Source organism: Mauremys reevesii, linkage group 1, assembly GCF_016161935.1.
Source record: "Mauremys reevesii isolate NIE-2019 linkage group 1, ASM1616193v1, whole genome shotgun sequence".
NCBI classification, from domain to species: Eukaryota; Metazoa; Chordata; order Testudines; family Geoemydidae; genus Mauremys; species Mauremys reevesii.
This window is the reverse complement of record NC_052623.1, coordinates 331,669,358-331,696,434: the sequence shown is the minus strand read 5'-3', so window position 1 is coordinate 331,696,434 and position 27,077 is coordinate 331,669,358. Positions and strand designations below refer to the sequence as shown.

General features: G+C 41.3%; 1 protein-coding gene and 1 long non-coding RNA gene across 3 annotated transcripts in view; one reads left to right on the top strand and one right to left on the bottom strand.

Moving 5' to 3' along the window:
* LRRK2 (leucine rich repeat kinase 2) overlaps positions 1 to 13,570 on the bottom strand; it is a 105,947-nt gene extending 92,377 nt beyond the window's left edge. The window contains exons 1-5 of one of the 2 annotated variants that reach the window (XM_039516218.1): positions 12,772 to 13,570; positions 12,581 to 12,666; positions 11,236 to 11,309; positions 6,263 to 6,369; positions 1,385 to 1,473 (exon numbers count right to left, since the gene is read on the bottom strand). In XM_039516218.1, the coding sequence (XP_039372152.1) occupies positions 1,385 to 1,460 (76 nt within the window). In that variant the 5' untranslated portion in view covers positions 1,461 to 1,473; positions 6,263 to 6,369; positions 11,236 to 11,309; positions 12,581 to 12,666; positions 12,772 to 13,570. The remainder of the gene's footprint in view (positions 1 to 1,384; positions 1,474 to 6,262; positions 6,370 to 11,235; positions 11,310 to 12,580; positions 12,667 to 12,771) is intronic. The other variant, XM_039516211.1, reaches the window with a different exon arrangement.
* The window catches only part of LOC120391960, a 52,946-nt gene continuing 36,061 nt past the window's right edge, over positions 10,193 to 27,077 (top strand). Inside the window, exon 1 of the long non-coding RNA XR_005591539.1 lies at positions 10,193 to 10,655. This is a non-coding gene — a long non-coding RNA (uncharacterized LOC120391960). The remainder of the gene's footprint in view (positions 10,656 to 27,077) is intronic.

Here is a 27,077-nt window from a genome sequence, read left to right as displayed (position 1 = left end):
ATAATCATTTTCATGGGAAGGGTGTATTTTTTGTTGGACTAATATATTTTCATGACAATTTTTCAAGGTTGTGTTAATGAAAAGTATGATTCATTATGCATAGTATTTCAGTTGCAGCTATTCTGTTCTATTTAGAACCTATAGTATATATAGAATATATAGTCCTACAGCTCTGCATTCTCCTTGGCCAGGCGTTCTAACTGGAGTATAATTAAAGTATACATACACATTATATAAGGGTAAAGTTTGATTAATCAATTACATCTACTGTATCACTGGGAGGAACAGTATCAGTAAGAAATACCCTATGATAGAATAACTAGTTGATAGCTTAGGAGCATTGTGACCTATGAGATGGAGGGAAAACTACTAGCAGTAGTCATTCATTAATGGCCATATTTTGCCATTATTGTTCATATTGAGTAGTACCTTGGTCTGCAAATAGGGCCTGACCTAAAACTTGTTAAACTCAATGGATTGACTCCCACTGGCATCAAAAGGCTTTGGCTCAAGCCCATAGTCCTCACTACAGTGGAACCTCTAATTTATGAACTAATTGGGGATTGAGGAATTCATAAAATTGAAAAACGCATAAAACTGAACATCTCAAAATTACAGTAGGTATGGTGCCTAACTTGCAGTATGATGCATTGCATTGCTTTCTTCTTGTTCTTCAAACCACTGAAAAGTTATTTCCAATGCATGGAAGACACCAGAACGTGAAGGGATGTTGACTTGTTCATCAACAATGTCACTTTCATTATGTGATTTTTTTCATTGGGAAAAATGGTTCCTATAACAGACTATTTGTAAGAGAGGTGTTCATAAAATTGAGGTTCTACTGTATATGTACAGTAAAATATTACTCAGTGAGAGTAAGGGTGGCAGAATATAACCCTTGGGGATACCCATTAATTTCAGTGGGAGTTCAAAGAGTTCAGCATCTCACAGGAAGCTCTCAGGATGTAGCAGGATCTGGTCGTTAGTGAGCAGAATGATAGAAATTACTGTGTCTCCGAGAGATTCTGATCTTTTCAGAAATACTAGCTATTACAAATGGAAAGATGTCAGAATCAGTTAAACTTGCCCTTCCATTTAGTAAGAAAAATTACTTAACTACTCAGCAAGCATCTGCTACTATGCTAATGGTTCTGAACAAAAATGAAAGTCTGTATTCTCCATTGCCTTGCAGCCAGTGGAGTTATATACACCTGTGCAAAGCAAGTGCAAAATACTACCATTACAATTTTGTAGCATTTACTCCTACTTTGCACAGAGGTGCATGGCAGAGAAGAATCAGGCCCAATGTGTTGAATAACCCATTTTATATTATAGTCTACAATTAAAAATATCATACCAATTAGGAAAGTAAAATGCATACTACCTGAAGAGAGTAGTAGATTTAGTGCCTTGAGTCCTATTATCAAGAGGTTTCTGTTTGTGTTGTGGATAGCAAGCATTTTAAGGATATGCCTAAAATAGAAAAAAAATATTAAGACTAATCAAATGTTAGTTCAAAGTATACCAAATACAGATATACAGCAAACACTTGCTTGAAGAAATAGAATTTTTTAACCTAGGGAAAACTTTTTAAAGCCATTTTTAGCTCTGACTCAAAGACATTTTATACCTTTGTCAGTTTGGCTTTTTAAGCCATCAATGACCATAACTAGTTTTTGATATTTTATTTTTATATATTATACTTTGTTTATTGAGACTGTACACCTTTTAAAAAAAGAAAAAAAGAGAGATGTAATGATAGACAAGTATACAACAAAAATGGAATGAGATAAAAAGATCCTTGTAAATCACTAACTGCTAAGGAACAACTTCTGCCATTAGATACACATACACAATTCCCATTGAAGTCAATGGGGACGTATATGCATGAGAGCAGAATTTGGCCCTATGGGAGTAAAATGGTAAAAAGAAAAAAGGGATGCAAGTCATACCAATATATACATAAAAGACATTTTACCAAGGAAGATAATAGGCCACATGCTGCTAGGTTTACCTGCAGAGCAACTGAGGAAAAAACAAATTTTCCTCACAAATTTGAGTTCCCTCACAACTGTCCCACCTAGGAGAAAGGAGTTCACCACTCTGCCTAGAACAAATGGTCCCCCAATATACATCTTTAGACTCCGTGGAGGACAGGCATACCGGCATGGAGTCCCAAGGCCTGTGCACAGCTCGCTGGTCTTCCCTCTCCCTCACCATAGTATGATTTGCAGCATGGTTCAACCCACAGTGACTTCTGGACATATTTTTCCCTGGAAATCACAGGGTCCCAGAGGAATATGCTGGGGGAGATTATCTGGTTCCCAGCTTTTCCTGCCCCTTTCTCCAGACCCATCTCTTTGAGCCAAAGAGTCCCAATCCAACAGAGTGGTACTGCAATGTCTAGGAGCCAAGGATGAGCTAGCAGCAGAGCAGGTACTGCCTCATAAGTTCGGGGTGTCTTCAGCCACAGTTTACAACCCTCCATACCACACAGCAAAGTAATATGTGTAGTAGTGTTATTTATAAAGTGAAATTTCTAGCTTGCCTATGTTCTATGTCAGTGGCATACATCTGAAAGCAACTACTATATATATTGGATCTGTGTACCAATTTGCAGTGAACTGAGATACTGTCTTGACCCATCACAAATCCAGTAAAAACCGGGCCCTTATAGGCTCCAGGTGACCATTGCATAACCTATGGATACAGAAATTTAGACTTGGATCAAGTGCACTATTTGGGCCATTCTTAACAGTGGAAATCAAGATTCAGTTAAAGATAGTCTTGATATTCATGAGAAAAGATGTCACACTGCACTTGCAATATTATTCATTGATCTCTTCTGTCGGGCTTAAGAGGGGCATAAGGACTTATACAGCTCTTTTACACTGGGGCAGAGACCTCAGACAAATTCTTAGTTGGGCTGAATGCTGGAGAGATGGTTGGAAGGAAGGAAAGAAAATCTCCCTTCAAACTTGTAGAGGAGCGCCACAGACGTCCCAGAGGATACTTCAACCCAGTGCCTGTAGTACCATAGTCCTGAACATCCCTAATGCACCCCATTGTGGAGGAAAGACAGATCCTTTTGTCCAATTTCTCCCTTGTCCACACCTTGAATGCAAGGAGAACCCAGAGTTGGCCCATATGATTCTGCTTAGCCTCCTGAAATCCAACCCCGTCCTTTGCAAAGCAGACCCTCACCAGCTCTAGTTCAGGAAGGGAAATGGAAATTAGGTTTGCCCCTGTGTGTTCTGGACATTTCACAGCAGGTGAGCAGTGCCAAACAATAAATCTCAGCTCTGAAGTACCTACATTCTAAAGACATGAGTTGGTTCAGTATAGTGCCGCACAAAACAAACACAGAATGGGGCATGGTTATTAAGATCAAAAGATTGAGCAATGCACAAAGAAATTCTTCACACATCCTCCCATCTCAAAAGTAATTGAAAGAGAGGAAGTTAAACACTTTCACCTCATTTACTGTATGACCAACTTATTGTCAAAGATTACAAAAGCTCTGGCAAAAGTTTTATGAGCAGATATGCTGAGAGAAGTTCCTTATTTTTTCTTTTTTTGAGAGTTGTTATATAAACTACTTATCAACGTATCAGTCAAGATGTGAAAAGTTACTTCATTTGCTACATTGTTTTTTGTAACAGTTAATAAACCTTGGTTGAGCCAGAAAGTGTTGTGAACCAATTAGTAAAATTAATTATAATTATTCATTTGTCATACTGTAGCAAGTATCAGACCTTATAATGGATCAGGACCCATTGTGCTAAGTGCTGTACAAACACAGAGTAAAAAGACAGTCTCTGCCCCAGAGCACTAACAATCTATGTCAATATTTCTAACTTAAAATTTCTGTTTTCCAAAAATACACAAAGGCGTATCATCTTACAGTACAAATCAACTGTATATAAATTATGTTTTTTATCTCTAGCCTACTTGCATACTGCCCCTCTGCAACCGTCAGGCAGCTGATGCAATGCAACAGCACTACTGTACATACCAGACACTCCTACCAAGAGCTCTAAATATAACAACTGATTTGCTCTGTCTTCGGCACTGACGAGAAAAGATGCTAGGCTTGCTAGGCTTACCTCCTTACCAAATACTAGTTTTGCTAGTCATGCTTTCAGATAGGACTGTGCAGAATTTGCCAAAGTATTTATAGTGGTAAGAAATAATGTTTGGTGTTGTCAGCAGCATGCCCTACTGCTCATGCTGAGAAACAGATTGTGTCTAGATAGAAGCTTTGCTTCTATTGTCATTATTATGTGGACCCTTGGAACGCTTGTGTGACTAGATCACGAGAATAGGAATCAGCTTTCTGGAATCCAAGAACAAATGACAGTATTTACTCCACTGCTCCCCTTCCTCCAATGCCCTGTTCTCGCTCTGCCTCTTCCCACTCCCACTCCGCCTCCTTCCCTGAAGTCCCTCCCTCACTCCACCTCTTCCTGTCCCTGCTCCCCGCTCTCTGCCCTCCCACAAGCCTCTTCCACAGCCATCAAACAGCTGATCGGCAGCGCCACGAACAGCTGTAGATGGTGGGTACTGAGCACCCACTATTTTTTTCCCCATGCGTGCTCCAGCCGCAGGGCACCCACAGAGTCGGCACCTACGATTAACTATATAAACAATCTATCATCTACCATATAAAATTATAGTCCAGCCATTGCATAATAAATTATAGTTTGATACAACTGATCTTACCAACTACAACCTGGTACCCCTTTTTGAGAAAAGAAATGGGGAAGATTGGAAAGAGCGCTCACCTGACCTGTGACATTGGACCTTCCCAGTTACAGATTTGACCACACTAGTGAACTATCTTTTCTTACAGAACCAGTTTCTCCTCCCTTGGTTTTCACACCTCAACTGCTAGAACAGGGCCTCATCCTCCCTGATTGAACTAACCTCGTTATCTCTAGCTTGCTTCTTGCTTGCATATATAAACCTGCCCCTGGAAATTTCTACCACTTGCATCTGAAGAAGTGGGTATTCACCCACGAAAGCTCATGCTGCAGAACGTCTGTTAGTCTATAAGGTGCCACAGGATTCTTTGTTGCTTTTACAGATCCAGACTAACACGGCTACCCCTCTGATACTATCTTTTCTTAACTATAGATGAGGAACATACCTCCCTACCCATATTACTGCATCACTTGGCTGCAGTTGACAGCTTAAATCTTGAGATGCTGCTGTTCCATCTTAAAGAGCTAGCAAGACTGATAGAAACTCCATGAGGTGGCAGAGATCCTTCCTCTCAAACTCTACCATGAGGTGACTGCACTTCTACCTTCCAAGTTCTCACTTGTGGAATTCCACAAAACTTTATCCTCTTCCCAACTTAAGATATGTGTAACTGCTAGATGAGTTCATAAAATGCCCTAATCTGCCAACAGCATGTAGATGTCTCAGAACTATAGTTCTTTCAGTCTGAATGCTAAGAATGGGATCACCTGGCTGTCATAGTACCTAAATGAGATCAGTGCTCGGATGCAGTAGTTTGCTGACGACAAACCCGGGCAAAATGGAGGTAATGCTGGTGAGAAGAATAAATCAATTTGAAGACCTAGCAAACATTATAATATCACCTTCCTTCTAAAATGTTTGCCCCCATATTGTCAGAATGGTTCTGAAATCCCTTCATTTGCCTTTGGCCAGCCAAGAGACCTTTCCACATCCTGCCAAATGAGACCCTAGTGACAGTTCATGCTTTTAAGCCTTCCAGGATTCGAATAGTAAAGCATCATATTTAGGAGTGAAAAATACTTAACAACTCCAGCTGGTTTAACACATACTGTGTTAGCCTACCTACTAAGCAACATACTCGACACAAACAACAGACTGATCACTATATAGGCTCCTCATATAATCCTGGACCAAGTTAATTTCAAAGAGGTTTTCTAATATGAGAATGGCAATCAATGATACAGCAATTTACTGGTTCACCTTCCAAAAAATCTTTTTATACAAGTATTTTTTCCTCTTTGCTGTCCTACTTTCTGTCCATTAGATTCTGTTCCAAACAACCTTTCAATCTTCACCTAAATCTTATGATGGAACTCTAGTGCATTTTTTTTTACTCTGCATTACTATATGATAAAATTGTAATAACCAAATTAAAAAGTTAATCTAGAACAATTACTTAATGTGTTAGAAAACACATTTTTCTCCTACTTTCTTCTTCTAGAAGAACTCTAAGAGACATTTCGCATACAATATTTGTTTGTAAAATTTATGTACTTACTGATGAACACCAAGTACTTCCCAATCCTTTCCAACATCCTGAGGAACTATGTTACATAGAGTGGCTGGACACACTTCTATTAATTTACAAAGAAGCAACCAACCGACCTGTAAAATAAAAATGTAGTTATTTTTCAACAGACATGTCAACTCTCTTACTTGTGTCCCTTCTCTGATGAAAAGATATTCTACTTTAAAACATAAACAGTTTCCCATTCCCCTTGTATATAGGAAAAATGATCTAGCTCACATAACATAACATATTCCCTGATCTGAAAACCTAACAACCTAAACACAGCTCCTGGAAGCAGCGGCATGCCGCCCTTCCTCTCACGTGTAGGGGCAGCCAGGGGTCTCTGCTCTGCATGCTATCCCCACCCTAAGCACCACCCCTCCAGCTCCCATTGGCTGGGAACCGCAGCGTGCAGAGCCGCCTGGCCGCATCTCCATGTAGGAGCCGGAAAAGGGACATGTTGCTGCTTCCGGGAGTTGCTTGAGGTAAGTGCCACCTGGAGCCTGCATTCCTGAGCCTCTCCCCACACCCCAACCTCCTGCCCCAGCCCTGATCCTCCCCCTGCCCTCTGAACCCCTCGGTCCCAGCCTGGAGCACCCTCCTACACCCCAAACTTCTCTTCCCTAGCCCCACCCGAGCCCGCATCCCCAAGCAGAACCCTCATACCCTCCTACACCCCAACCCAAATTTTGTGAGCATTCATGGCCCACCATATAATTTCTATTTCCAGATATGGCCCTTAGGCCAAAAAGTTTGTTCACTCCTGTGCTAACATAAGATCCCTCTTGCAATGTTGATATCAAACCCACAGGGCTTTTAGGGTTCTTAGCTTTTGTCTAGTAACACTGTAAGCAAATGATTGTACCTTAAATAATTGTCCAAAAGCCTAAAGCCTAAATTGAAAGGCAAATAAATAAATACAAACATTCTTTCAGGTACTAAAGTGGATCATTTACATAACACCCCATTTGGTGGCATTACTAATATTCTGTTATTTTTAAATTGGTTTCCTTTTCATTACTAGTATGCATAGTGAATTGAGGCAGTAATATTTCACTGATAGCCATTCACTTACTTGAATTTAAACATCTTGTCCTCTACTATTTAAGCAACATCAATCTGTGACAGCCAGTGATTGCAGAAACTGTAATTGTTACAGAACTTACTAAATATGGTATCTGTTCAGTTTAAGGCATTATTATTTTTTTACTTTTTGGAGATCAATAACTTTCCCATTGTTTGTAGAGAAGTTTATGAGGTCTGTATTAGTAGCTCAACTTGCCTTGGTACGTGCAATACTGATGTACTAAGAAGCAGAAGTTCACTTTGTATGAGATGATGATACAGGAGCAAACTATTGTGTGACAAGCTGAGCCAGAAGAAAATATGTTAATCAATCCAGACACTGCCCTTACTCAGATAAATCTCAAAACACTGGTCATTTTCACTCTAGTGCCACAAATCAGAAAGAGCTACTGATCCATTAACCTGTGCATTGAAAAGCAGTTGTTAGTGTAGACATGCAGTAGCAAAATGGAGCATCTACAGTAATCCCTCGCTTCACGTTGTAGTTGTGTTCCTGAAAAATGCTACTTTAAGCGAAACAACATTAAGTGAATCGCATTTCCCCATAAGAATTAATGTAAATAGGTGGGGTTAGGTTCCAGGAAAAAAAATTCGCCAAACAGAAGACTATTTACACACACACACACACACACACAGTATAAAAGTTTTAAAAACAATTTAACACTGTACACAGCAATGAGGATTGTGAACCTTGGTTGAGGTGGTGGAGTCTGAGGGTGGGATATTTCCTGGGGAATGCATTACGGTTAAATGATGAACTAGCATTCGGCTGAGCCCTCAAGGGTTAACACACGGTTATTAATGTAGCCTCACACTCTACAACACAGCACGAATGGAGGGAGGAGACAGCATGGCAGAGAGACAGACACACACATGGGGGTGTGTGAGTGTGTGAGCGAGAGAGAGAGACATACACCGAGTGTATGAAAGAGAGATGCGCATTGCCCTTTAAGTACGCTGACCCCACTTTAAGTAGATTGACTTTTTAAGTAGATAAGCAAGTTCAGACAGCAGCTGCTGCCAGCAAGCTCCCTCCATCCTGAGCTCTGTCCTGTCCATCCCTGTCCCTTCCCAGCTCTATGGAGATAGGGTACAGGTGCCGGGGGAGAGGGACACCCTGACATTAGCACCACTCTTCCCCCCCTGCACAGCAAGCAGGAGGCTCCCAGGAGCAGCTCCAAGGCAGAAAGCAGGAGCAGCACAGGACAGTGGGGGGAGGGCCAGCTGAACTGCCCGGCAATTGATAGCCTGCTGGGCAGCTGCTGCCCAGGGAACATAGGGCAGCGGGGAGCTGATGAGGGGCTGCCGGTCCACCCTGGTTCCAAGCCTCCACCAGCTAGCTCCAACAGGCTGCTCTTTCTGCAAGCAGTGGACAAAACAGGCGGCTGCCAAACAACGTTAGAAGGGAGCATTGCACAACTTTAAACGAGCATGGTCTCCAATTAATCAGCAACTTAACAACGAAACATTAACCAGGACAATGTTAAGTGAAGAGTTACTGTACATGATGCCCATTGCCATAGCATTTAGACACCTCACATTATTTAAGAACACTTGGTTAAATTAAACAATATCATAGTCATAATGTGGTTCAACAACCACAACTTTTTTGTCCTAATGCCATTGTATTACAATACAGCATGGGCCAGATTGTGCTAGCCCCTGCACTGGTGTACAAAGTGGGAGGGTTGAAAGAGACACTCGCCTACCACTCATCCGCAGGACCGGATCCAGCAAACCCTTATTCATGTGATTAATTCTGACTCATGTTAGTACTGCAGTGGACATTAGTCCTGTTGATTGGATCCTGTACAATGGCCACAATTAAAAAGGCAATATTAGCCAACAGGTACCACACACTCACTAGAGTTATTTCCTATTCTAGGCATAGAGGAAAAAATGTGGTATCTCAGTTAGCTTAATGCTTTATGGCAACTGTTGACAAAGGCTACTTTTTAATGTTGACCACTGCACATGCCATTAAACCATGGTTTGGAATTATTTACACATGCAAGAAATGTATATACCGGTAAACTGGAGAAGTATATTCAGTTGTTACTAGTTAGTACACATATGCAAAGTTCATATGAAGTGCATTAGTTGTATACATAAATAGAGACGATAGATGTACACTTCATTCGGTGTAGTGTGGGGAATATCGTATTTTATCTGTTTTTCAACTGCATCTCATATTTTTTTCTTTCTTACTTAGGTGATCTCTTCGTAAATCCAGATCAACCAAGATTTACCATTCCAATAGCCCAGATTGCGCCTGACCTGATAGTGGCTGATTTGCCTAGAAATATCATGTTGAACAATGATGAATTGGAATTTGACCAGGCTCCTGTTGGGTTAATATTAATTTTTAGTCTCCTCTATATACCTAACATGTGGCAAGGATATTAAAAATGAAACATTTATGTAAATTAAGCTATCGGGCTAAATTATAAAATATACTGACAACATTTTACTAAGGTTTTTTTTCTATTTGTCTATTATGCTATTAAAAGATACTTCTGAATTATAGAGGGTTTTTTAAACTGCCAATAATATATATGTGGGGCCCTGATTTTTTTAGATGTGCTGAGCGCACACTATTCTCACTGGCTTAAGCCGAGAGTGTTGGTGCTCTGTGCTTTTTAGAGTCAGGCCCAGTCAATTTGAGAAAAGATTGATGTTCTTTTATTTTTTTATGTTCCCCTCCATTTTCTTTTTGAAAAGATGACTGTGAACTGCCCGGCAACTGACAGCCTGCTGGGTGGCTGCCACACATGGAACTTGGGGGAGCTGATGAGGGGCTGCCAGTCCACCCTGCTTCCAAGCCCCCACCAGCTATCTCCAACGGGCTGCTCTTTCTGCAAGCAGTGGACAAAGCAGGCGGCTGCCAAACAACATTAGAAGGGATCATTGTACAACTTTAATCAAGCATATTCTCTAATTGATCGGCAACATAACAACGAATAGACGTTAACCGGGACAATGTTAAGTGAGGAGTTACTGTACAGCATACTGACTCAGACTCAAGAGTCCCACAGTTATTGTGACTGAATCACAATGGATGAAGCAGGGAAGGTTGAGTAGTTAGTTTACAATATTTTTAAAATTGTTATAGCATTAGGGAGCAGAGGAAAGGGTGGCTGTAGCATTTTGTGACTTGAAGGATTTGTGCTTCATACTACCTATGGGTTTGCTTAAAACAATATTAGACTTTTTGTAGCCCCTTAAAGTCAAGTCATACAGGCTAAGAAATTCAGACAGAAGGCTGAAACTTCATTTTAAAACCAACTATTAAAAGGTGAGTTAAAGATATTATCCCAGTGTCCTGGCCAAATTGCAGTTCAGCTACAGTAATTACTTTCTTCCTTATGCAGCTTTCAAAATTTCCCCTGCAGTTTCAGTTTGAGGTATTTTTTACTTCCTATTCTAAACTTCTGTCATTTTGCTATTGCTAAACTGCTGTGTTCAATCTTAAAAGTATTGGCTCTATAAATTCCTTACCTATGTGATAACTGAATAGTGAGCCATGAAATTAAAGTTTTAGATTCCCCACACTGCTCTGATATCCTCAAATGAAAGGTATAATAGTGCAAAGAATTACTATTTCATTATTATTGTAACAACTATACATCACTATACAAGTCAAGAATACAATGTATTGCTTACTCTGAATTTTTTTAATTGTGTGTGTTTTAACATAGACCTTTCCCAGTATTTAAAATAAATATTTGTGGGGGATTTTTATATTTTGCTCCTAACAAACTGAAATTGCAATTTTTTTTCTCCTTTTAAAAATCATACACATTTATTTAAAAAAAAATGCAAGCCAGCCCTATAGAGATCATATTGTCTGTAAATATCCTTTGGGGGTTACATACATTTTATTTTATGTGACTGACTGCCAGGAAGGATCTGTTTCATGTGTGTTTTCTGGCAATGACATGGAAAGCATCTGCAATATTTAATATGAAAATGAGTCAGTCTTATATTACAGAGATAAGCAGAATCTTAAACTGCAGAATTTCCCCCAGCTTTGTTTCTAAGGTTGTCCTGTGCGTGACTGTGGCTATTTAAGTAAGATGTCACTTCCTTAACCCATCCTGCTATGTTTAAGAACAATACTGGAATATAGCCAACATTATATCACATTTGTACCATGACACCACATGGGATTTAGAAATTCACAGGCTATAGTACTTACATTATTTATAAATATACTTGTTTGCTTTATTTTGGTTTAGTATTTAGAAAGAGAAAATAATTCATATACACAAACAACAGGTGACAACAAACTTTAGCCATTAAAAATCATTAGTATTCCAGAGCAGTGATCCGTGATAACAGTATAATGTATTGGTAATATTATTAGTATAAAATAGTGGTACCTACTATAATCTGTTTCTTAAAATTTTCCAAGTAATTTGACACAGAAGAAATATAGCAACATGGATAACTGAATTCCACAGATTAAAATGGTATATTCTTATTTATTTTTAAATCCACTTGTTCTAGTAAAGAAACACATTAAAGAGAGACAAACATATGGGGGTGACGGTACAGAACTGCTAACATTTGGGGCCCCGGAGCTATAGTTTTGCTGTATTTATCTTCTTACTGTAATATTGTCTCATCTTATGTAACCTGCTAGTGACAATATCGTTAGCAGAAGCATTTGCAAGGAGACTATTGCTGTACAATGCTGTATGGCTGTTCTCACACAAGCGTGACTACCCCTGCGGTAGGAAAGGCTGTGTATGGTTACCACCAGTAAAAGTAAGGCGGTCTAGTCCGGTATTGCATACAAGTAAAAAGGGGCCGCTGGTACTGGCCTGTACCGCTGACTTTAAAGCACTGCTGGGGCAGCGCTTTAAGGACCCTGCTTAAAGCGCTGTCGCGGATGGGGGGTGGGCACAAAAGGGGCAGCGACGTTACAGCACTGCCAGAGCCAGCGCCGTACAGGTAAGAGCTCAATTACACTTTCACCCCGATTGTTATGTCTCGCACGGAGACTGCACAGCGGGACTTGCCCAAACGTGGGGGGGGGGTGTGATTTGGCTCATTAGAACAGCAGGACCCGCCGCAAAGTTTGGCTCTGAATCCAAACTTCCCGCGCAGCTGCGGGGAGCCCGGGGCTGGGGCTCGGCCCCATCGCTCCCCAAGGGGCTGGGTTAGGCTCTGCTCCGCGGCCACCTGGGGACGGGGGGAGGCAGCCCAGGCGTTTACCTGCTGCACCGCGGCCACTCGCAGGTAGGAGTCCAACACCAGCAACACGGGCACGTGGACGTTGCGGCCGCCGAACAGCCTGGGCGCTGCGGGGAGGAGAGAGGAAACAAAGCGAGAAGGAGCCCGTTACTCGCCGGGGCAGAGCGGAGCAGCCCTAGTGGGCGCCCGGCCCGCCCGGACAGGAACCTCACCGCGGGGCCGGTGGGCCAAGGCCAGCAGGTCCTCCAGCGTCTGCAGCAAGCTCGCCAGCTGCTTCCCCTCCTGCACGTTCGTGAGGCGAACGATCAGCTTCCTCAGGGCGGCTTCCTCCCGCTCCTCTTCGTCCTTCTCGGGGCAGCTTCTGTAACTGGCCATGGCTGGCCCCCTCCTCATCGCATGCAGCGCGCCTGGGAGCTGCCCGCTCGCTCGCCCGCCCTCCCTTCTTCGGGCTGCTGAGGCGGCGCCTGCAGTAACTGCTGCCGCGTCTGTCCCACGGCTCAGCCCCGCCGCTGAGGGCATCGGGCTATTTTCGAGCCTCGCCTCCGTCCCCCCGCCCCCTTCGCCGCAGCACTGACATAATCTGCGGCGAGACGCGAGAGGCCCTGCCCCGGCTTGAGGTGAAGGGGGGGGGGGGGCGGCGTGCAGCGCTGCCTAGCTACCCTTAGGGCGACACACTCGCTCGTCAGGGGAAGAATCAACCAATCAGTTTTCAGCCGCTGACCGCTCTGCCGTCCAATCGAATGGGAGCTCTGGGAGGCCCGCCCCTTCGTGCCTCTCGGCTTCAAAGTGGGAGCCGCCCCCGGGTGAAAGTGTCGTGTATCGTTGCTTTGCTGTGGTTGGGGTCTCGGGTTTTTGGGCGGGAAGCAGGCGAGGGCTGCAGCTGTGGCGTCCCCTTCTGCGATCGTTGGGGGGCGGGGCGAATGGGTCTCGCAGACGCAGCACGGGCCATGGGGGGGCCAGCGAGCTGGGCGTCACCCGGACGCGGCTCGGGGGGAGGGGGCTGCCCCTAAGGGGTCAGGCTGAGCATGAAGGTCCCCACGTGCCTCATAAGGGGCTACAACTGCACTGTTTTTTTCCGGATATGGGGGGAGGGCCCTGGGCAATTTATGCCGATCCCACGGGCAGGGGCCCTTGGCACTGATTACTTCTCAGAGAGTGACTGGTGCTGGCACATAATGCCCAACCAGCGGCTGCTAAAGTTAGAACATACACCACGTGTGACTAGTCCTCTGATCTTCCAAGTACAAGGTGTCCTCTGCAGTCATGTCTGATACTTTGAAAGGCGGGCCTTTGAAAAGCGAGATTTTAAATAATTGAACAATTAGCCAAATCCATCTCCAGAATGAGGGGGCCTTCAAATAAAAAAGCACCTCCCTTTCACTCAGGGCTGGCAAGTCTGTGAATGAACTCCGTAGCCATCATCCAGCAATTAATGATGTGACAGAGGTTTCAGAAGCATCAAAACATACTGCAAATATCTTAAGTATTAAATTAAAATTTAGAATCAAATCTCATGTGTCAAATGATTTTCTGAATGACTTTTCATCTTCCCACCACACATGCTTCACTTGATTATATACAGTTATCAGAAGTCAATTTAGCCAAACAATTGCTGAATTCAGTAAGGAGTGATAATGAATTCAGTAAGGAGTTGGTAAACCAGCTGAAATGTGATCTAAAACTTGTAAACTTGATGTAGCTCTGTGGTGATGTGTTCTTGTGACATATATACACAACTAGAAAATGTAAAAGTTTCAATGTATTAACCAACTTGTTAGTGTATCTGTCTTTAAATTCATTAATGTGTCTGTCACTTCTCCCGAATGCTTGTAACGGGTGCCAATAATCACTAAAAAATCCTCTAAAAATGGAGTTTGCAACAGTAAGAATAAAAAATAGGAATACTTTCACCGACTTAACATTTTACTAAAAATTAACAAATGAACTGTTTTGAGAAAGTGAAGCAAATAGGAGATAAAAACAGATCACTGATTGAACATGAACACCATGATGCATGCTTTCTGTGTTTTCCCCAATCTCTATTGCCTCATTTTGGAAGTATTCTCTTGCCTCACGTCTTTCACACTTTTGCTTTTGCAAGAAGAAACCTTGTACTGTCACCAGTTCTGTTTTTCACCATTTTTAATTGCTTCTAGATGTTTATGATCTGTTACTACAGATCACATTTTTAGTAAGTAAATTGTGACCAATACATGTGATCAATACAAAACTGTGCCGACTAAAGGAAGAGAAGATGAATACTTTAAAACCAATTAATTTTATCTCTGTTAAACAAGATGAATGTCTTATCCTTTTTGAAGGAACAACTAGGAGTGTGGGGTTCTTTGAAGCTTTCATGCTTACTATATCCTAATGCCCTGTTACTGATAAACATGCACAGTGCTTAATGTGAAAACACATGAAGAAAACACCAGCTTAACTCCTATTTTAAAAATGTTTCATTTTTAAGACACAAGCATTCTGAAACACCTACAAATCACTGGTTACTGCAAATGCTTGTTGACGAAACTATCCTTGGCCTATTAGTATCAAGTTGATCCTAAAAATGTAGGGCAGTGCTGTCTGAATCAAGCCATATTTTTAAGCGTTTGTATACAAAGAAACTTTTGTCTTGGTTTCTTAATTATAGACCACAAAACCATAACTGCATTTGTGACATGAAGGGAAACAAGCTAAAACTTCAAGCACTAAAAGATTATATGAATCTGTGTCAGTCTGATGAAACACTGATTCATTAGAAACTAGTTGAATGCTTTCTCATTTGAACTAGTGCTAACTCCCATAATAACAAAGTAGATTGAATATAAGTAGATACATATCAATCAGCACATCTAATACAGTTTTCTTTCTGCAGAATTAATAGTTCAAACACTATTTTTTAAGGAATGAGGCTGGATTCTTGGATTCCTGACTGTCTGACAGCAGCTAGCATCAGAGACTTCAGAGGAAAGTTTAAAATATGCCATAAATTGTAATGTTGGTAATTCCACCTTTGGGAAGACTAATATCAAGCATGAGGTTTTATATCTCCTCAAATGCTTATCCTAACTAGTATAAATTGCACATCTTTACTTAACCTATTCACGTAACTATCTAATCCTAAATTGAATCCTGCTGTGGATGGTACTCTTTCCTTTTTGAAGGTTGATTATAAGGGCATTGTAATGGGATTTTAGTGTTCATGTGTGTAGCCGCCATAAGCTAATTTTAACTTTTTTATGGGAAAAGCTTGTCATCTAGCTAATCAATGAGATCATTACTGAATTACATTGCATACTGAATTTTGAAAAAATTATTGAAAAAAATACTAGATGGTTCTCATGTAATTATTGAAGACATTCGCTTTCTTTTTAGAGTTAAAAATTAATGATTCATTATAAGTAGTCTTTTGGAAACATATGACTATCTGAATATCTTCATACTTTGTAGCTCTTCTCTGGGCAGAATCAGCATTTACTTCTATTTCAAACTGGTTGAGTTTTGGTAAAATTGGCCTGCTTTCTTTTTATGAGGTACAAAAGACTTTAATGGTCTTGTAGAGACTTTTTTTTATGGTGCCTTGCTAGGATGGATGGAGTGGTTCTTAGAGGGTTCTGATGCTTACTCAAAGATTCTAGGGGATGCTGATGACGGAATTTATTCTTTTTTTAGGACTAAAACACGGGGTTTGTTAGATTTAAGCCTTGTCAATCCTATTGTTTAACCTGTGTGAGGCTGATAAATTGTGGCATGGGTTGCGATGTTAAAAAAGCACAAGATGACACCTTTTCATTAAATCTGCTCTTTGTACTTTATCATCCTACACAATCTCCTCTGTGTGGAGAAGTAATGAAGTTCTGAGCATTGTTCAGCATTTGGTCCTTTCAGCTCTGTGCAGTACACTCAGAGTTTGCTTCTAGCCGCACCTTGCTATGCCAGAGTTCCTTGCTCTATTGCCAGTGTAGAAACACACAAGTGCAGTGGAGATAAAATTGGAATGTCAGTGAGTATAACTGGGATGATGTTATAAATTTGGTACTTAAGGGGAGATCACAAACATTCCAATTTTTGATACACAACAGCCATAGTGCACCAAAACATTTTACTTGCACTTGTCTAATTGTAGTAATGCCTCATGGAAGTGTACTTGGTAGCAGCAATTAAGAATTCTGCAAAATGCAGTGAAAAATCCAACACAGATCACCTAGAGAAGAAGGTCTACAAGTATAGTAGCTAGCAGTCTTGAGACTTCTAGGTAAAGCGAGCCCCTGTAATTTCTTTGAAAATGTACATTATTTACATTCTGATTATCTACAGTCTTAAGATATTCCCATAAGACCTCTTTCATTAGTGCAAATATTATACTATATTTGACAATGCTATGTGGACAAAAGGCAAAATACTTTAAGAACTTAAAAAATTATGTGACAGGGAAATAGCTTGCACATTGTGCAGATACACCTCTACCCCAATGTAACGCGACCCGATATAACACGAATTCGGCTATAACACGGTAAAGCAGCGCTCCAGGGGGGCGGGGCTGAGCGCTCTGGCGGATCAAAGCAAGTTCGATATAACGCGGTTTCAACTATAACACGGTAAGATTTTTTTGGTTCCTGAGGACAGTGTTATATCGGGGTAGAGATGTATATTAAAAGCATATGTTCTTAAAATATATTCTTAAAGTGTTGTCCTACTAAGCTGTCTTTAAAGAGATACACTGTTAAACCTTGTTTGCAGGACACATTTTAATTTGTAAATGCTGTGTATAAGTGGGAGATGCTATCATATTTAGCATGAAATGACTTACTTGAATAGAATGTGTGCTATACATCCTGGCTCCATGGGCTTTGTCTATCCTCAGAAGCTTCTGTATATAATTCTGCAATAGGAAATTTAGGAGTGTGGAAGTAGAGCAAGCACTGACAGGGATTTGAAGGGGATTTCAATGCAAACAGTCCCCTCTGTGAGCAAGAGTCAGGCTAGCTGTAACCCTAATATCGCGAGACTTGTAGAAGTGAGGATTGTGTGAGGTGAGTGGGAAAGAACTGTGTGAAAAGTTGTTCCGACCTTGTGTTAGATAAAGTATGGAATGTAGACTATAGTCTAAATAGAAGTAAGAAAAATAAGATATCAAGATGACCTAGGTATAAACAAAATGCAGCTGTTGCTCATTATTGTATGTAACAAAAGGTATCAATGCTTGCTGTAATTGTTTACCTGGAGAGAGATCTGTTTATCTCTCTCCCTCCATGCAATTGCTAGAGATAATAAAGTATCTGACTTGCTGCACCCAATCAGAGAGTGAGAACTCTGTTTTTCTCCTACAGGAGCAAATATTCCTCATCTTTTCTTCCAATTTTGTGTTATTCCTGGCAAAGGAAAATTCCTTCATGGATATAGCATGTAAATCAAATTTACTGAAACTGGCAAGCAGCAGATAAGAGTAAACATGTAAACTAATGATTAAAGTTTGAGTAAGAAAGTATTTCTCTCTGGTAATGAAGCAATTCACTATTTATAAATAACACGTATAACAAATCATTGCAACTGAACAAAGAGAAAAAATAAAAATATCATTAGTTAAGTGTCTGATCTTGCAATAGTTACATAGGATTTTATGCAAACAATATCTTTGACTGAGCTCATTCACACAGCCAGGCAACAATAGGACTTTTCCTGCCTCAGGACTGCAGGATCAGGCCTCAAAAGTATGGACAACTTTTTTGCCAAATTGTCTGTATTAGTGACCAATTAGGATTTTTTCCCCTACTTAAAAGGTATGTCTGTTTTGAAAAAAGTATTCCAGGAGGAAGACCAAAGACCAGTTTGGACTGCTAAGCCGGCAGCCCTTTGGAAATCCTTTATGGAACGAATAGAATTAAATTCAGCTATTGCTTTCATTACATCTGAATTTAAGGTGACATCTATGGCACCCCATAACCATCCCAAGAATGTTTGCCCAAGAGCGGGTTCTTTTTACCTTCTTCTGTTTGATTTCCCAGCCTTGGGCAATAAGGTGCTGCAGCAGAGCATTTAAGACTATATTACAACCCTTTTGGGTGGAATCAAAGACCAATTGTTGTATAGACATTCATTTTCATTTGAGATGCATTACTAATATTTTATACTAAATGTAATGCTTAATGGCCAAAATAAATGCTTACAATCTTCCATGAAAAGGTGTATTGCTCTCCCTTGCTGAACACTTCGTTTCACCAAAGGAGTCATAACGTAATTTTAACCAGCTTTTTAGAGTTATTTTTTTTTGTGATAACAACTTCATTCTTATTAACTGTTTAGAAGCACAAACTTTAACAACCATTGCTTTTTATTAACATAACATAACACTGTTGAAATTATTTGTTTAGCTTTATGCATAAATTGTTATTTTTAAATTCTTCTTGCTCAAATTAATCACACGGGGATTGGCTTTCTTTGGTTCCAGTCAATGTATTGGTGATCGTGCAAATGGAAACTTTCTAGGCATAGTTGAGCTCCTCAGCAAATATAACCTACTTTTATCAGAGCATGTTAAACAAGTTTGAGAAATGCAAGAGAGTCAAAAGTGCTTGCAAGTCCATTATCTCTTCACATGCATACAAAACGAGTTTATTGAGCGATGTGGGTCATTTGTGCAAACAACAATTCTTGATGCAATTCAAAATGCCAAGTATTTTTCAATCATTGTTGATGCCACTCCAGATTGTTCTCCCAAGGAACAGACTACCATGGTTATTCGATAACTTAAGCTTGTAGACAACTCAAAATTTTCAATTGAAGAAAGGTTTATTTTGTTTGATAATTTTACGAGAAAAACTGGAAAATAAATTGCTGCTCGAGTACTAGCAATTCTAGAAGGTTTTAAGTCAGATTTTCAAGTCTGAATTGGTCAAGCCTATGATAATGGATCTAATATGGCTGGGAAGTACAAAGGTGTACAAGCAGTTCTGCTTGAATGTAATTCAAACTGTATTTTCTTCAGCTGTGGAAACCATACTCTAAACCTTGTAGGCATTGACTGTGCTGAATCATGCAAGGAGGCAATTACTTACTTTGGAACTGTTCAGCAAATGTACAATCTCTTCAGTAGCAGTCCACAAAGCTGGGAGATTCTGAAGCAATATCTTCCTGTTTCACTGCATGGGATGTCCAAAATTAGATGGTCTGCATGGATTGATGGCGTTCAACCAGTTGCACAGCATTTGAATTGAGTTAGAAAGGCTTTAAATGAGCTTGAATCTCTCAATCTCACTGCACAGGCTCGAACTGAACTTCAGTCTATTCAGAAGCACATGTCCAAATTTGAATGCATTCTGATATCATCTTTGTGGGTGAAGCTACTTACAATGATCCACCAAACTAATCTGGTAATTGAAGCACGTAATGCTACACTTGATGTTGAGAGGGATAACATTGAAAGTCTTATCAGTTACATTCAACAGATTCATGAACAATGGGATGTGATCCTGACAGAGTCCAAATTAGTAGCACAGAATATTGGTATTCCATCTGAGTTCTCCACCAATTGCAACCTACCTACTGAATCCGATTCCGAGGAGCATTATAGGGTCAGTGTCTTCCTTGTCATCACTGACTCTATTCAATCAGGTCTTATACGTCAATTTGAGTCCCTGTGACTAATTTGTACCCTTTTTGGGTTTCTTTGGCAGTTCAACAGACTGAGTAATGAAGATCAACTTTCTGCAGCTGAACAATTTCAGCAACAGTACAACAAAGAAATCTCAAGAGATCTCAGTGACGAGGTCATCTTCCTCAAATAAATATATGCAATGAACTTTAAATTGGATTGCAAGCCAGGGCCGCCCAGAGTGGGGGGCAAGATGGGCAATTTGCCGCAGGCCCCGAGCCCCACAGGGGCCCCCACGAGAGTTTTTCGGGGCCCCTGGAGCGGGGTCCCTCACTCGCTCCGGGGGGCCCGGAAAACTCTTGCGGGGCCAGGCACAGGAGCTTCTTCGCTCCCGGTCTTTGCCCATTTCTTTAAGGACCCCCCTCTTACCTATCTAGATGTCTCTAAGAGGGTGGATGTTTATGTAAATACTGGTCATGAGCATTGGTGGGTAAAATTTAAACAAGGAAATCACTCTTCCTTTACCAGTGGCACCTTTCATCCTTATCAGTATGCACAGTCCTCCACAGATAAAACATTAACTGTTCTTAATCAAATCTATCCCATCCTCCAAAGGTTTGCAGAAAATCTGTTCATTTGGTCTGTGTTTTTATATGATCCATTTGCGGTAGGTGCAGAGTTTCACTGGATGCATCAAGACATGCCTGAAGCCATTATAAAAATGGCATTGGCCTTAAAAGCCCAGTTTTGTCCACTGCCAGTACAATGGATTCAAAATAATCACCAGTTCCTACAAAAACAATGGTGTGTCCCAGAATATAACACAGAAAAAGTGTGGTTATGGATCGATGGCACACCACAGCATAAAGGAGCAATTGGATACAATTGCCTAAAGTGCGCCTCCATAAGGACTCATAGACTACAGTCTAATCCATCGACTATCATTAAATGTTGTGAGGAGTTAATAATAGTCTGGGGTCCTCCTGGTATCATTTCTACTGATGGTGGTCCCCCTTAAAACAGTTGAGAATGGGAATGTTGGTGTTCGGGTCAGTTGATAGTTCCCACTTGACACCAGTCTTATCACTAACAAAATAATGGGGTAGTGGAAAGAAAAATCCAGAATCTTAAGCCTAAATTAAAAAATGAGCAGGGTGACTGGAAAGGGTGGCAGAACAAATTATTTTCTGTTCTTGAGGAATAAATTCTGAAAAATGGCAATTTACTTATCAGTGGAAGCCACTTGTTGAATCTGAACTATGGAAGCCTTTATACAAAAAGGATCAGATGGTTTGGCTTCTATTGCCTCAAATACGTGAGCCTATGGAGGGAAAAATAGCAGAAATATTGTCCCATCCTTTCACATACCTAATTTCTACAGAAAGTGGTAGTATTTGTGCTAATCATGCCTGGATAACCCCTCGGGCCACTGAAACAGAACAGTAAGCCACCTTGTGTTTCTTTTGTTTGTTACAGGAATGTGGCTCTTCTTCATTTGCATGTCTGCAGTCCTAAAATCAGTGGCGGCTGATTTGTGCGTGGGAAATGGTACTCTTTTCACTCCCGTGAATGCATCCTTTCCTGGGTGTACATTCAATGGAACTGTTCACAATGCCAGCAATCCTTGGTGTCCAGTAATGGCTGTCAACTTAACCTTTATTGAAAAACCTCGGCTGCAGAACCGATCTATCATTACCTAACTATGATCGAAATCAACGTAGTCTTCAAGCAATAGTCCAGCAGCAAAACAAAATAAATCGCCAGCAATGGGAGGAGGATGCTCCTTCAGAATCAGGAGCTTCAGGATAGCCTTCGTGGGCAGACTCTTCTTTTTCAAAGTATTGAACTGGTTTTGTCTGTTGCTGTTAATAAGTCAAACCCTTGTAAAAATGTTTCTGCTTGGGAAGAGGCTTATCGAAAAGGGGCCTTTATTTGGAGCCATTTGTGGCCCTGTAAATATTAAAAGACAGCTCAAGTACAGTGTATGATGCGCGAGGAATGGCTCCACCTTAGAAAATCCTTAATCAATAACACATATTCTGAAGAAGCATTGGTGGAAAATAGGTGTGTAGGTATTCCAAACATTTACAAAAACCTCATTCTTATTGTTATCCACCATCTGCTCTATACTCAGCCAGTCGGTTGTATTTCGACCAACTGAAAGTATTGCTTGTGTCAATCGGTCTTACTATTACCATTTTCATTCGGGCTAAATTAAAAAAAATTGTTCAAAAGTTTTCTGAAATTGACCTAGCAATAACTCAACTAGGCAATGTTATTTCTATACTTCTCAATGTCTCACAGGAGCGGTATCAGGAGTTAACCTTGGTAATTCCTCCTTCTGCTCAATCGGAGGACGGAATAATAATTCCATGATTAGAAGGAATAGGTAAATTTGTCTGCTCAATCAAGCAGGATATTAAAGAAACAGCTCACCAGGTAATTGGCATTCCTAAAAGATTATTACATATTGTAGAGGAATGGGGTCCACAAATTCTTTTAGGATTGGTAGTTTGTCTTACCATTCTTATTATTGGAGTTTAAATGTTTGCCTGTATTCGTTATTTGCCCCCTGTTATAGCGGGATATACAAATAAATGTTGTTGTTGCTAAGCCAGAAGTTTAGGCCTCGGGGGGATGTGATTAATTTGAGCAAGAAGTGTTGTCAAGCCTAAAATGAACAACAGAATTGTCAGTGTTAGGCTTAAAACTTCCAGAAGCTTTATAGAGTAAGCTTTGCAAAATAATCTTTAAAAAAAAAAAAAAAACAAGCTTTGCAAAATTAAGCTGCAACTCATGGTCAAAAGACGCCTACAACCAGACACCATTTTATGTTGACTCCTATATGGTATAATAGGTCATGCCCCCAGGTACAGCTTATTGAAACCACCTTTGGAACTTGTGGTTAAGAGACACTGCAGCCAAAAAACAGATTCCTATGTGGGTTTGATGAGCTAGGCCTTTAGGCATAGGTCATCAAGATAACCTTATCCACAATCAAGCCAATAGCCCATTTAGAGGTAAGTTATCTAGAGAACTAAGGAAAACCACAATCGAGACAGTGGGCTATATAGAAATAAGCTATCTCCTTGAGCATAACTTATAAACTAAAACAATAATTGGCTATAAGAAAATAAGTAAGCATGAATTATACAGCCAAAGCGACAACACTGGATTTGGCCTAACCTGATTGGTTGACCTGCTTCAAAACACGATGGGCAGATAAGATTAAATGTGTAGAACCTCAGTGTGTGTGTGTGTGTCTTGGTCTAAGAAGTTATTCTCTTTGATCAGTCTGACCCGCACCCCCTGAACCGAGGAAACCTGAACTGCACCGACTATCTGCACCTGGCCAATGCAAAGAGCGGTCGACTAGAAGGTGATATATTCTCGATAGGGTAAGGTTTTAAAGTAAAAAAGTCTGGTTGCATGCAAAATAAGGTAACAGAGTAAAGAAGTCTGGGTTGCTCGAGCTGTTTTGATCTCAAGTTGTACTGACACTATAGTATTAAGAATGGTAGTGTTGGGATAATTTGATCTCAGATTATATTAATGCTGCAGTATTAAAAATAGTAGTAAAAGTTTACTTGTACTTGTGTTTGTCTTCTGTGTTACATTTATAGCTGTAAGTCATTAAAAGCCTTTCTTGAGGAATAATCAGTAGTTTTCATTTCTTTATACGGACACCACTTAACCTCATTACATCTGTGTTGGGTGGTGGGAAGTAGTGATCACCCAGAGCCCTGTTGTGTGTCCCCTTCTTCCTATATCTCCGCACAACGCTCAGAAAGAAAAAGGATGACATTCAGGATGTGCTCAAGAAGTTTTTTCCAGTTATTAGTTTCTGTAGAGAGTTCAGTCAAGAGTAAATTCTCAACTGAACTTTTAGCTGATGCTGCCCTACTGGCTGATTTCCATGCAACATAGTTTTCTTTGTGTGATGTTGAACTCTCATGTGATGGTATTCGGTCTTTCAACTTCCTCCAACCTCTGTTGATGCTCCATCCTATCCACACTTGAAACCTTCTACTGTAAACATGTACACAAATGGTGAATGGTACACAAATGTGGAAAAACTTAAATGAAGGAATACTAATTAAGAACACAAAATGAAACAGTCAGACAGGTTATTATCCTTATCACTGAATCAAAACTCAAGCACACAAGGTATAATATAACAGGCTGAGCTGAAGACAAAGGGATGACATTGATATAGTAAACACAGACAGGGATACAGACAGAGGGATAATGGCCAAAAATTTCAAATGTGTGTCCTCACGAAACTCTGTACAAGATTGTCCTCCCAAATTTTCACCTTGAAGCTGGGCCTATAGACTACAAAAGCCTATGATGATGGCCAAGCTACCAAGCTAGGGCTCAACCAACCAACCGGTCACCTCTTTTAGCCACCATATGAAGATAATAATGAAGGATTCTCACACATAAATTATTCCTTTAGTCAACGAGACGTAAAACTATAAAGACACTAAAATGTAACAATTCTCTATCTTTCAACATGCACTTGATCCAGCACCAGCTACTAGTAGTGGTTTGTTTATATAACCAGCTGATCTGAGAGGACACGTTCATCTTGTGCCATCAAATCTGATATATTTTTATTGATATTTATGAACATTTTTAACTCTTTAATATGACAATCTATATCAGTTAACAAAAAATTATGTCTTTTACCAAATCACATCTCTTATTTGCTTAAATTTGCAGCTCTAAACAGAGTGTGTGTCACATTTTGGTCCAATAGGGATGTGCATAAAAACAAGTTGCAAAACTTAGCAAATGCCAAAAAATTAAAAAGTGTCTAAATTTGAGGCCCCCTTTGAGCTTGAGGGCCAAGCCAAATGGCTCTCCTGCCCCCCCCCCCTCTTATTGGCCCTGCTTGTAGTGTCTCTTAAGGGAACATGATGCCCAAATAATGATGCAGACTTCCATGTTGGAATCCTTCAAACGGATGGTGGCCCTGAACCACCCATACATTTGACTTGTCAGAAAACCTATGTTTGTGCAATCCAGGGATTTGGCATCATGCTTCAGTTGGAGCAACAGCAGAAACCAGCAACCAAATGCTCCAACTGTCTTTTAGTCTCTACCCCCAAAAACCAACACCATCAGTATTCAGGAAAGTTTTACATCATTTTAATGTGCTTCTTGGCCCCCTACCATTTCTTTCAGGCCAGAAAGCAGTATCTTGTGAACGACTGGCTAAATGTGAAGCCGTAAAGTGGCTCTTTCTGGTTGTATAGCATCATGATTGCAAACATATCTAATACCATGTTCTTCCATACAGGTTTCAAGTTCTACAGTCTTCCATACAGAAGTTTGTTTCATGGCTCACAATTTATGTTCCACTGTTTGTATTACACTATTATTACAATTTAATCCTAATGCTACAATAGAGGATATCCATTGTATCTGAGCATCAGACATCATCACTATATAGGCAGTAATTTGATTTAATTGTACATTATCTGTAAAGTTTGCCGTTTTCCACCAAGAATGCAACTTTTACTCAGAAATAGTGGCATGCTTCCACATTTCACTTCTTATTTCTAAAGGCATGATCCCACTAATTCATTCCATCCCTTTATAATGTCTTTTACCACATGACTAGTCCATGTTTTTGCTTGTATACAAGCTAATGCCATAGATCAGGGGTGGGCAAACTTTTTGGCCCGAGGGCCATATCAGGGTTGTGCAACTGTATGGAGGGCCAGGTAGGGAAGGCTGTGCCTCCCCAAACAACCTGGCCCTGGCCACCTATCCACCCCCTCCCACTTCCTGTCCCCCTCAGAACCTCCAAGCCATCCAACCCTCCCACTCCTTGTCCCCCAACTGCCCCCTCCTGGGACCCCCGCCCCCATCCAACCCCCTGCTCCCTGTCCCAACTGCCCTGACCCCTATCCACACCCCCAACCCCTGACAGCCCCCCCCAGGAATCTCACCCCCTATCCAACCGCCCTCTGATCCTCGTCCCCTGACCACCCCCTTCCAGGACCCCCGACCCCTAACTGCCCCTGGGATCCCACCCTCTTATCCAACCCCACCTGCTCCCAGTCCCTTGACTGCCCTTCCAACCCCTATCCACATCCCTGCCCCCTGACAGGCCCCCCGGGACTCCCACTCAGGGCCGCCAAGAGGATTCAGGGGGCCTGGGTGTGACAATGCGGTTCTGGCGGGACCCAACTGAGAGTGCCAATTCAGGGCAAATCGCTAAAACCAGGGCAGTTACAGCCCACTGCTGGGGTTTTTCCACCCTTAAGGCAAATCAAACCAGCCAGACAAAGAGGACTTCGGTCTCACCCCACTGGCTAACCACAAGTCACACAAGCAATTCCCTTAGACACTCCAGTTTCCCAGTATCACCACCAGTGCCACTCATCCTGGGGATGAATGGTTATGAAAACCAACACCCCCCAAAAAAAGAAAAAAGTTCTCTCGATCCCAAAGAATCAAGCCCCAGGCCCAGGTCAAAATACAAATCAGATCTTACCCACAACTCATGCTGTTGCCAATCCTTTAGAAACTAAAATCTAAAGGTTTATTCATAAAAGGAAAAAGATATAGATGAGAGCTAGAATTGGTTAAATGGAATCAATTACATACAGTAATGGCAAAGTTCTTAGTTTGTAGCAGTGATGGAGTAAACTCAGGGGCAGCTCTAGGAATTTGGCCGCCCCAAGCACAGCGGCATGCCGCAGGGGGCGCGCTGCCAGTCGCCGGTCCCACGGCTCCGGGGGACCTCTTGCAGACGTGCCTTTCGGAGGGTGCGCTGGTCCCGCAGCTCTGGTGCAGCATCCGCAGGCACGCCTCCGGGAGGTCCACCCGAGCCGCGGGACCAGCGAACCCTCCGCAGTCATGCCTGCGGGAGGTCCGCTGGTCCCACAGCTCCGGTGGACCTCCCGCAGGCAT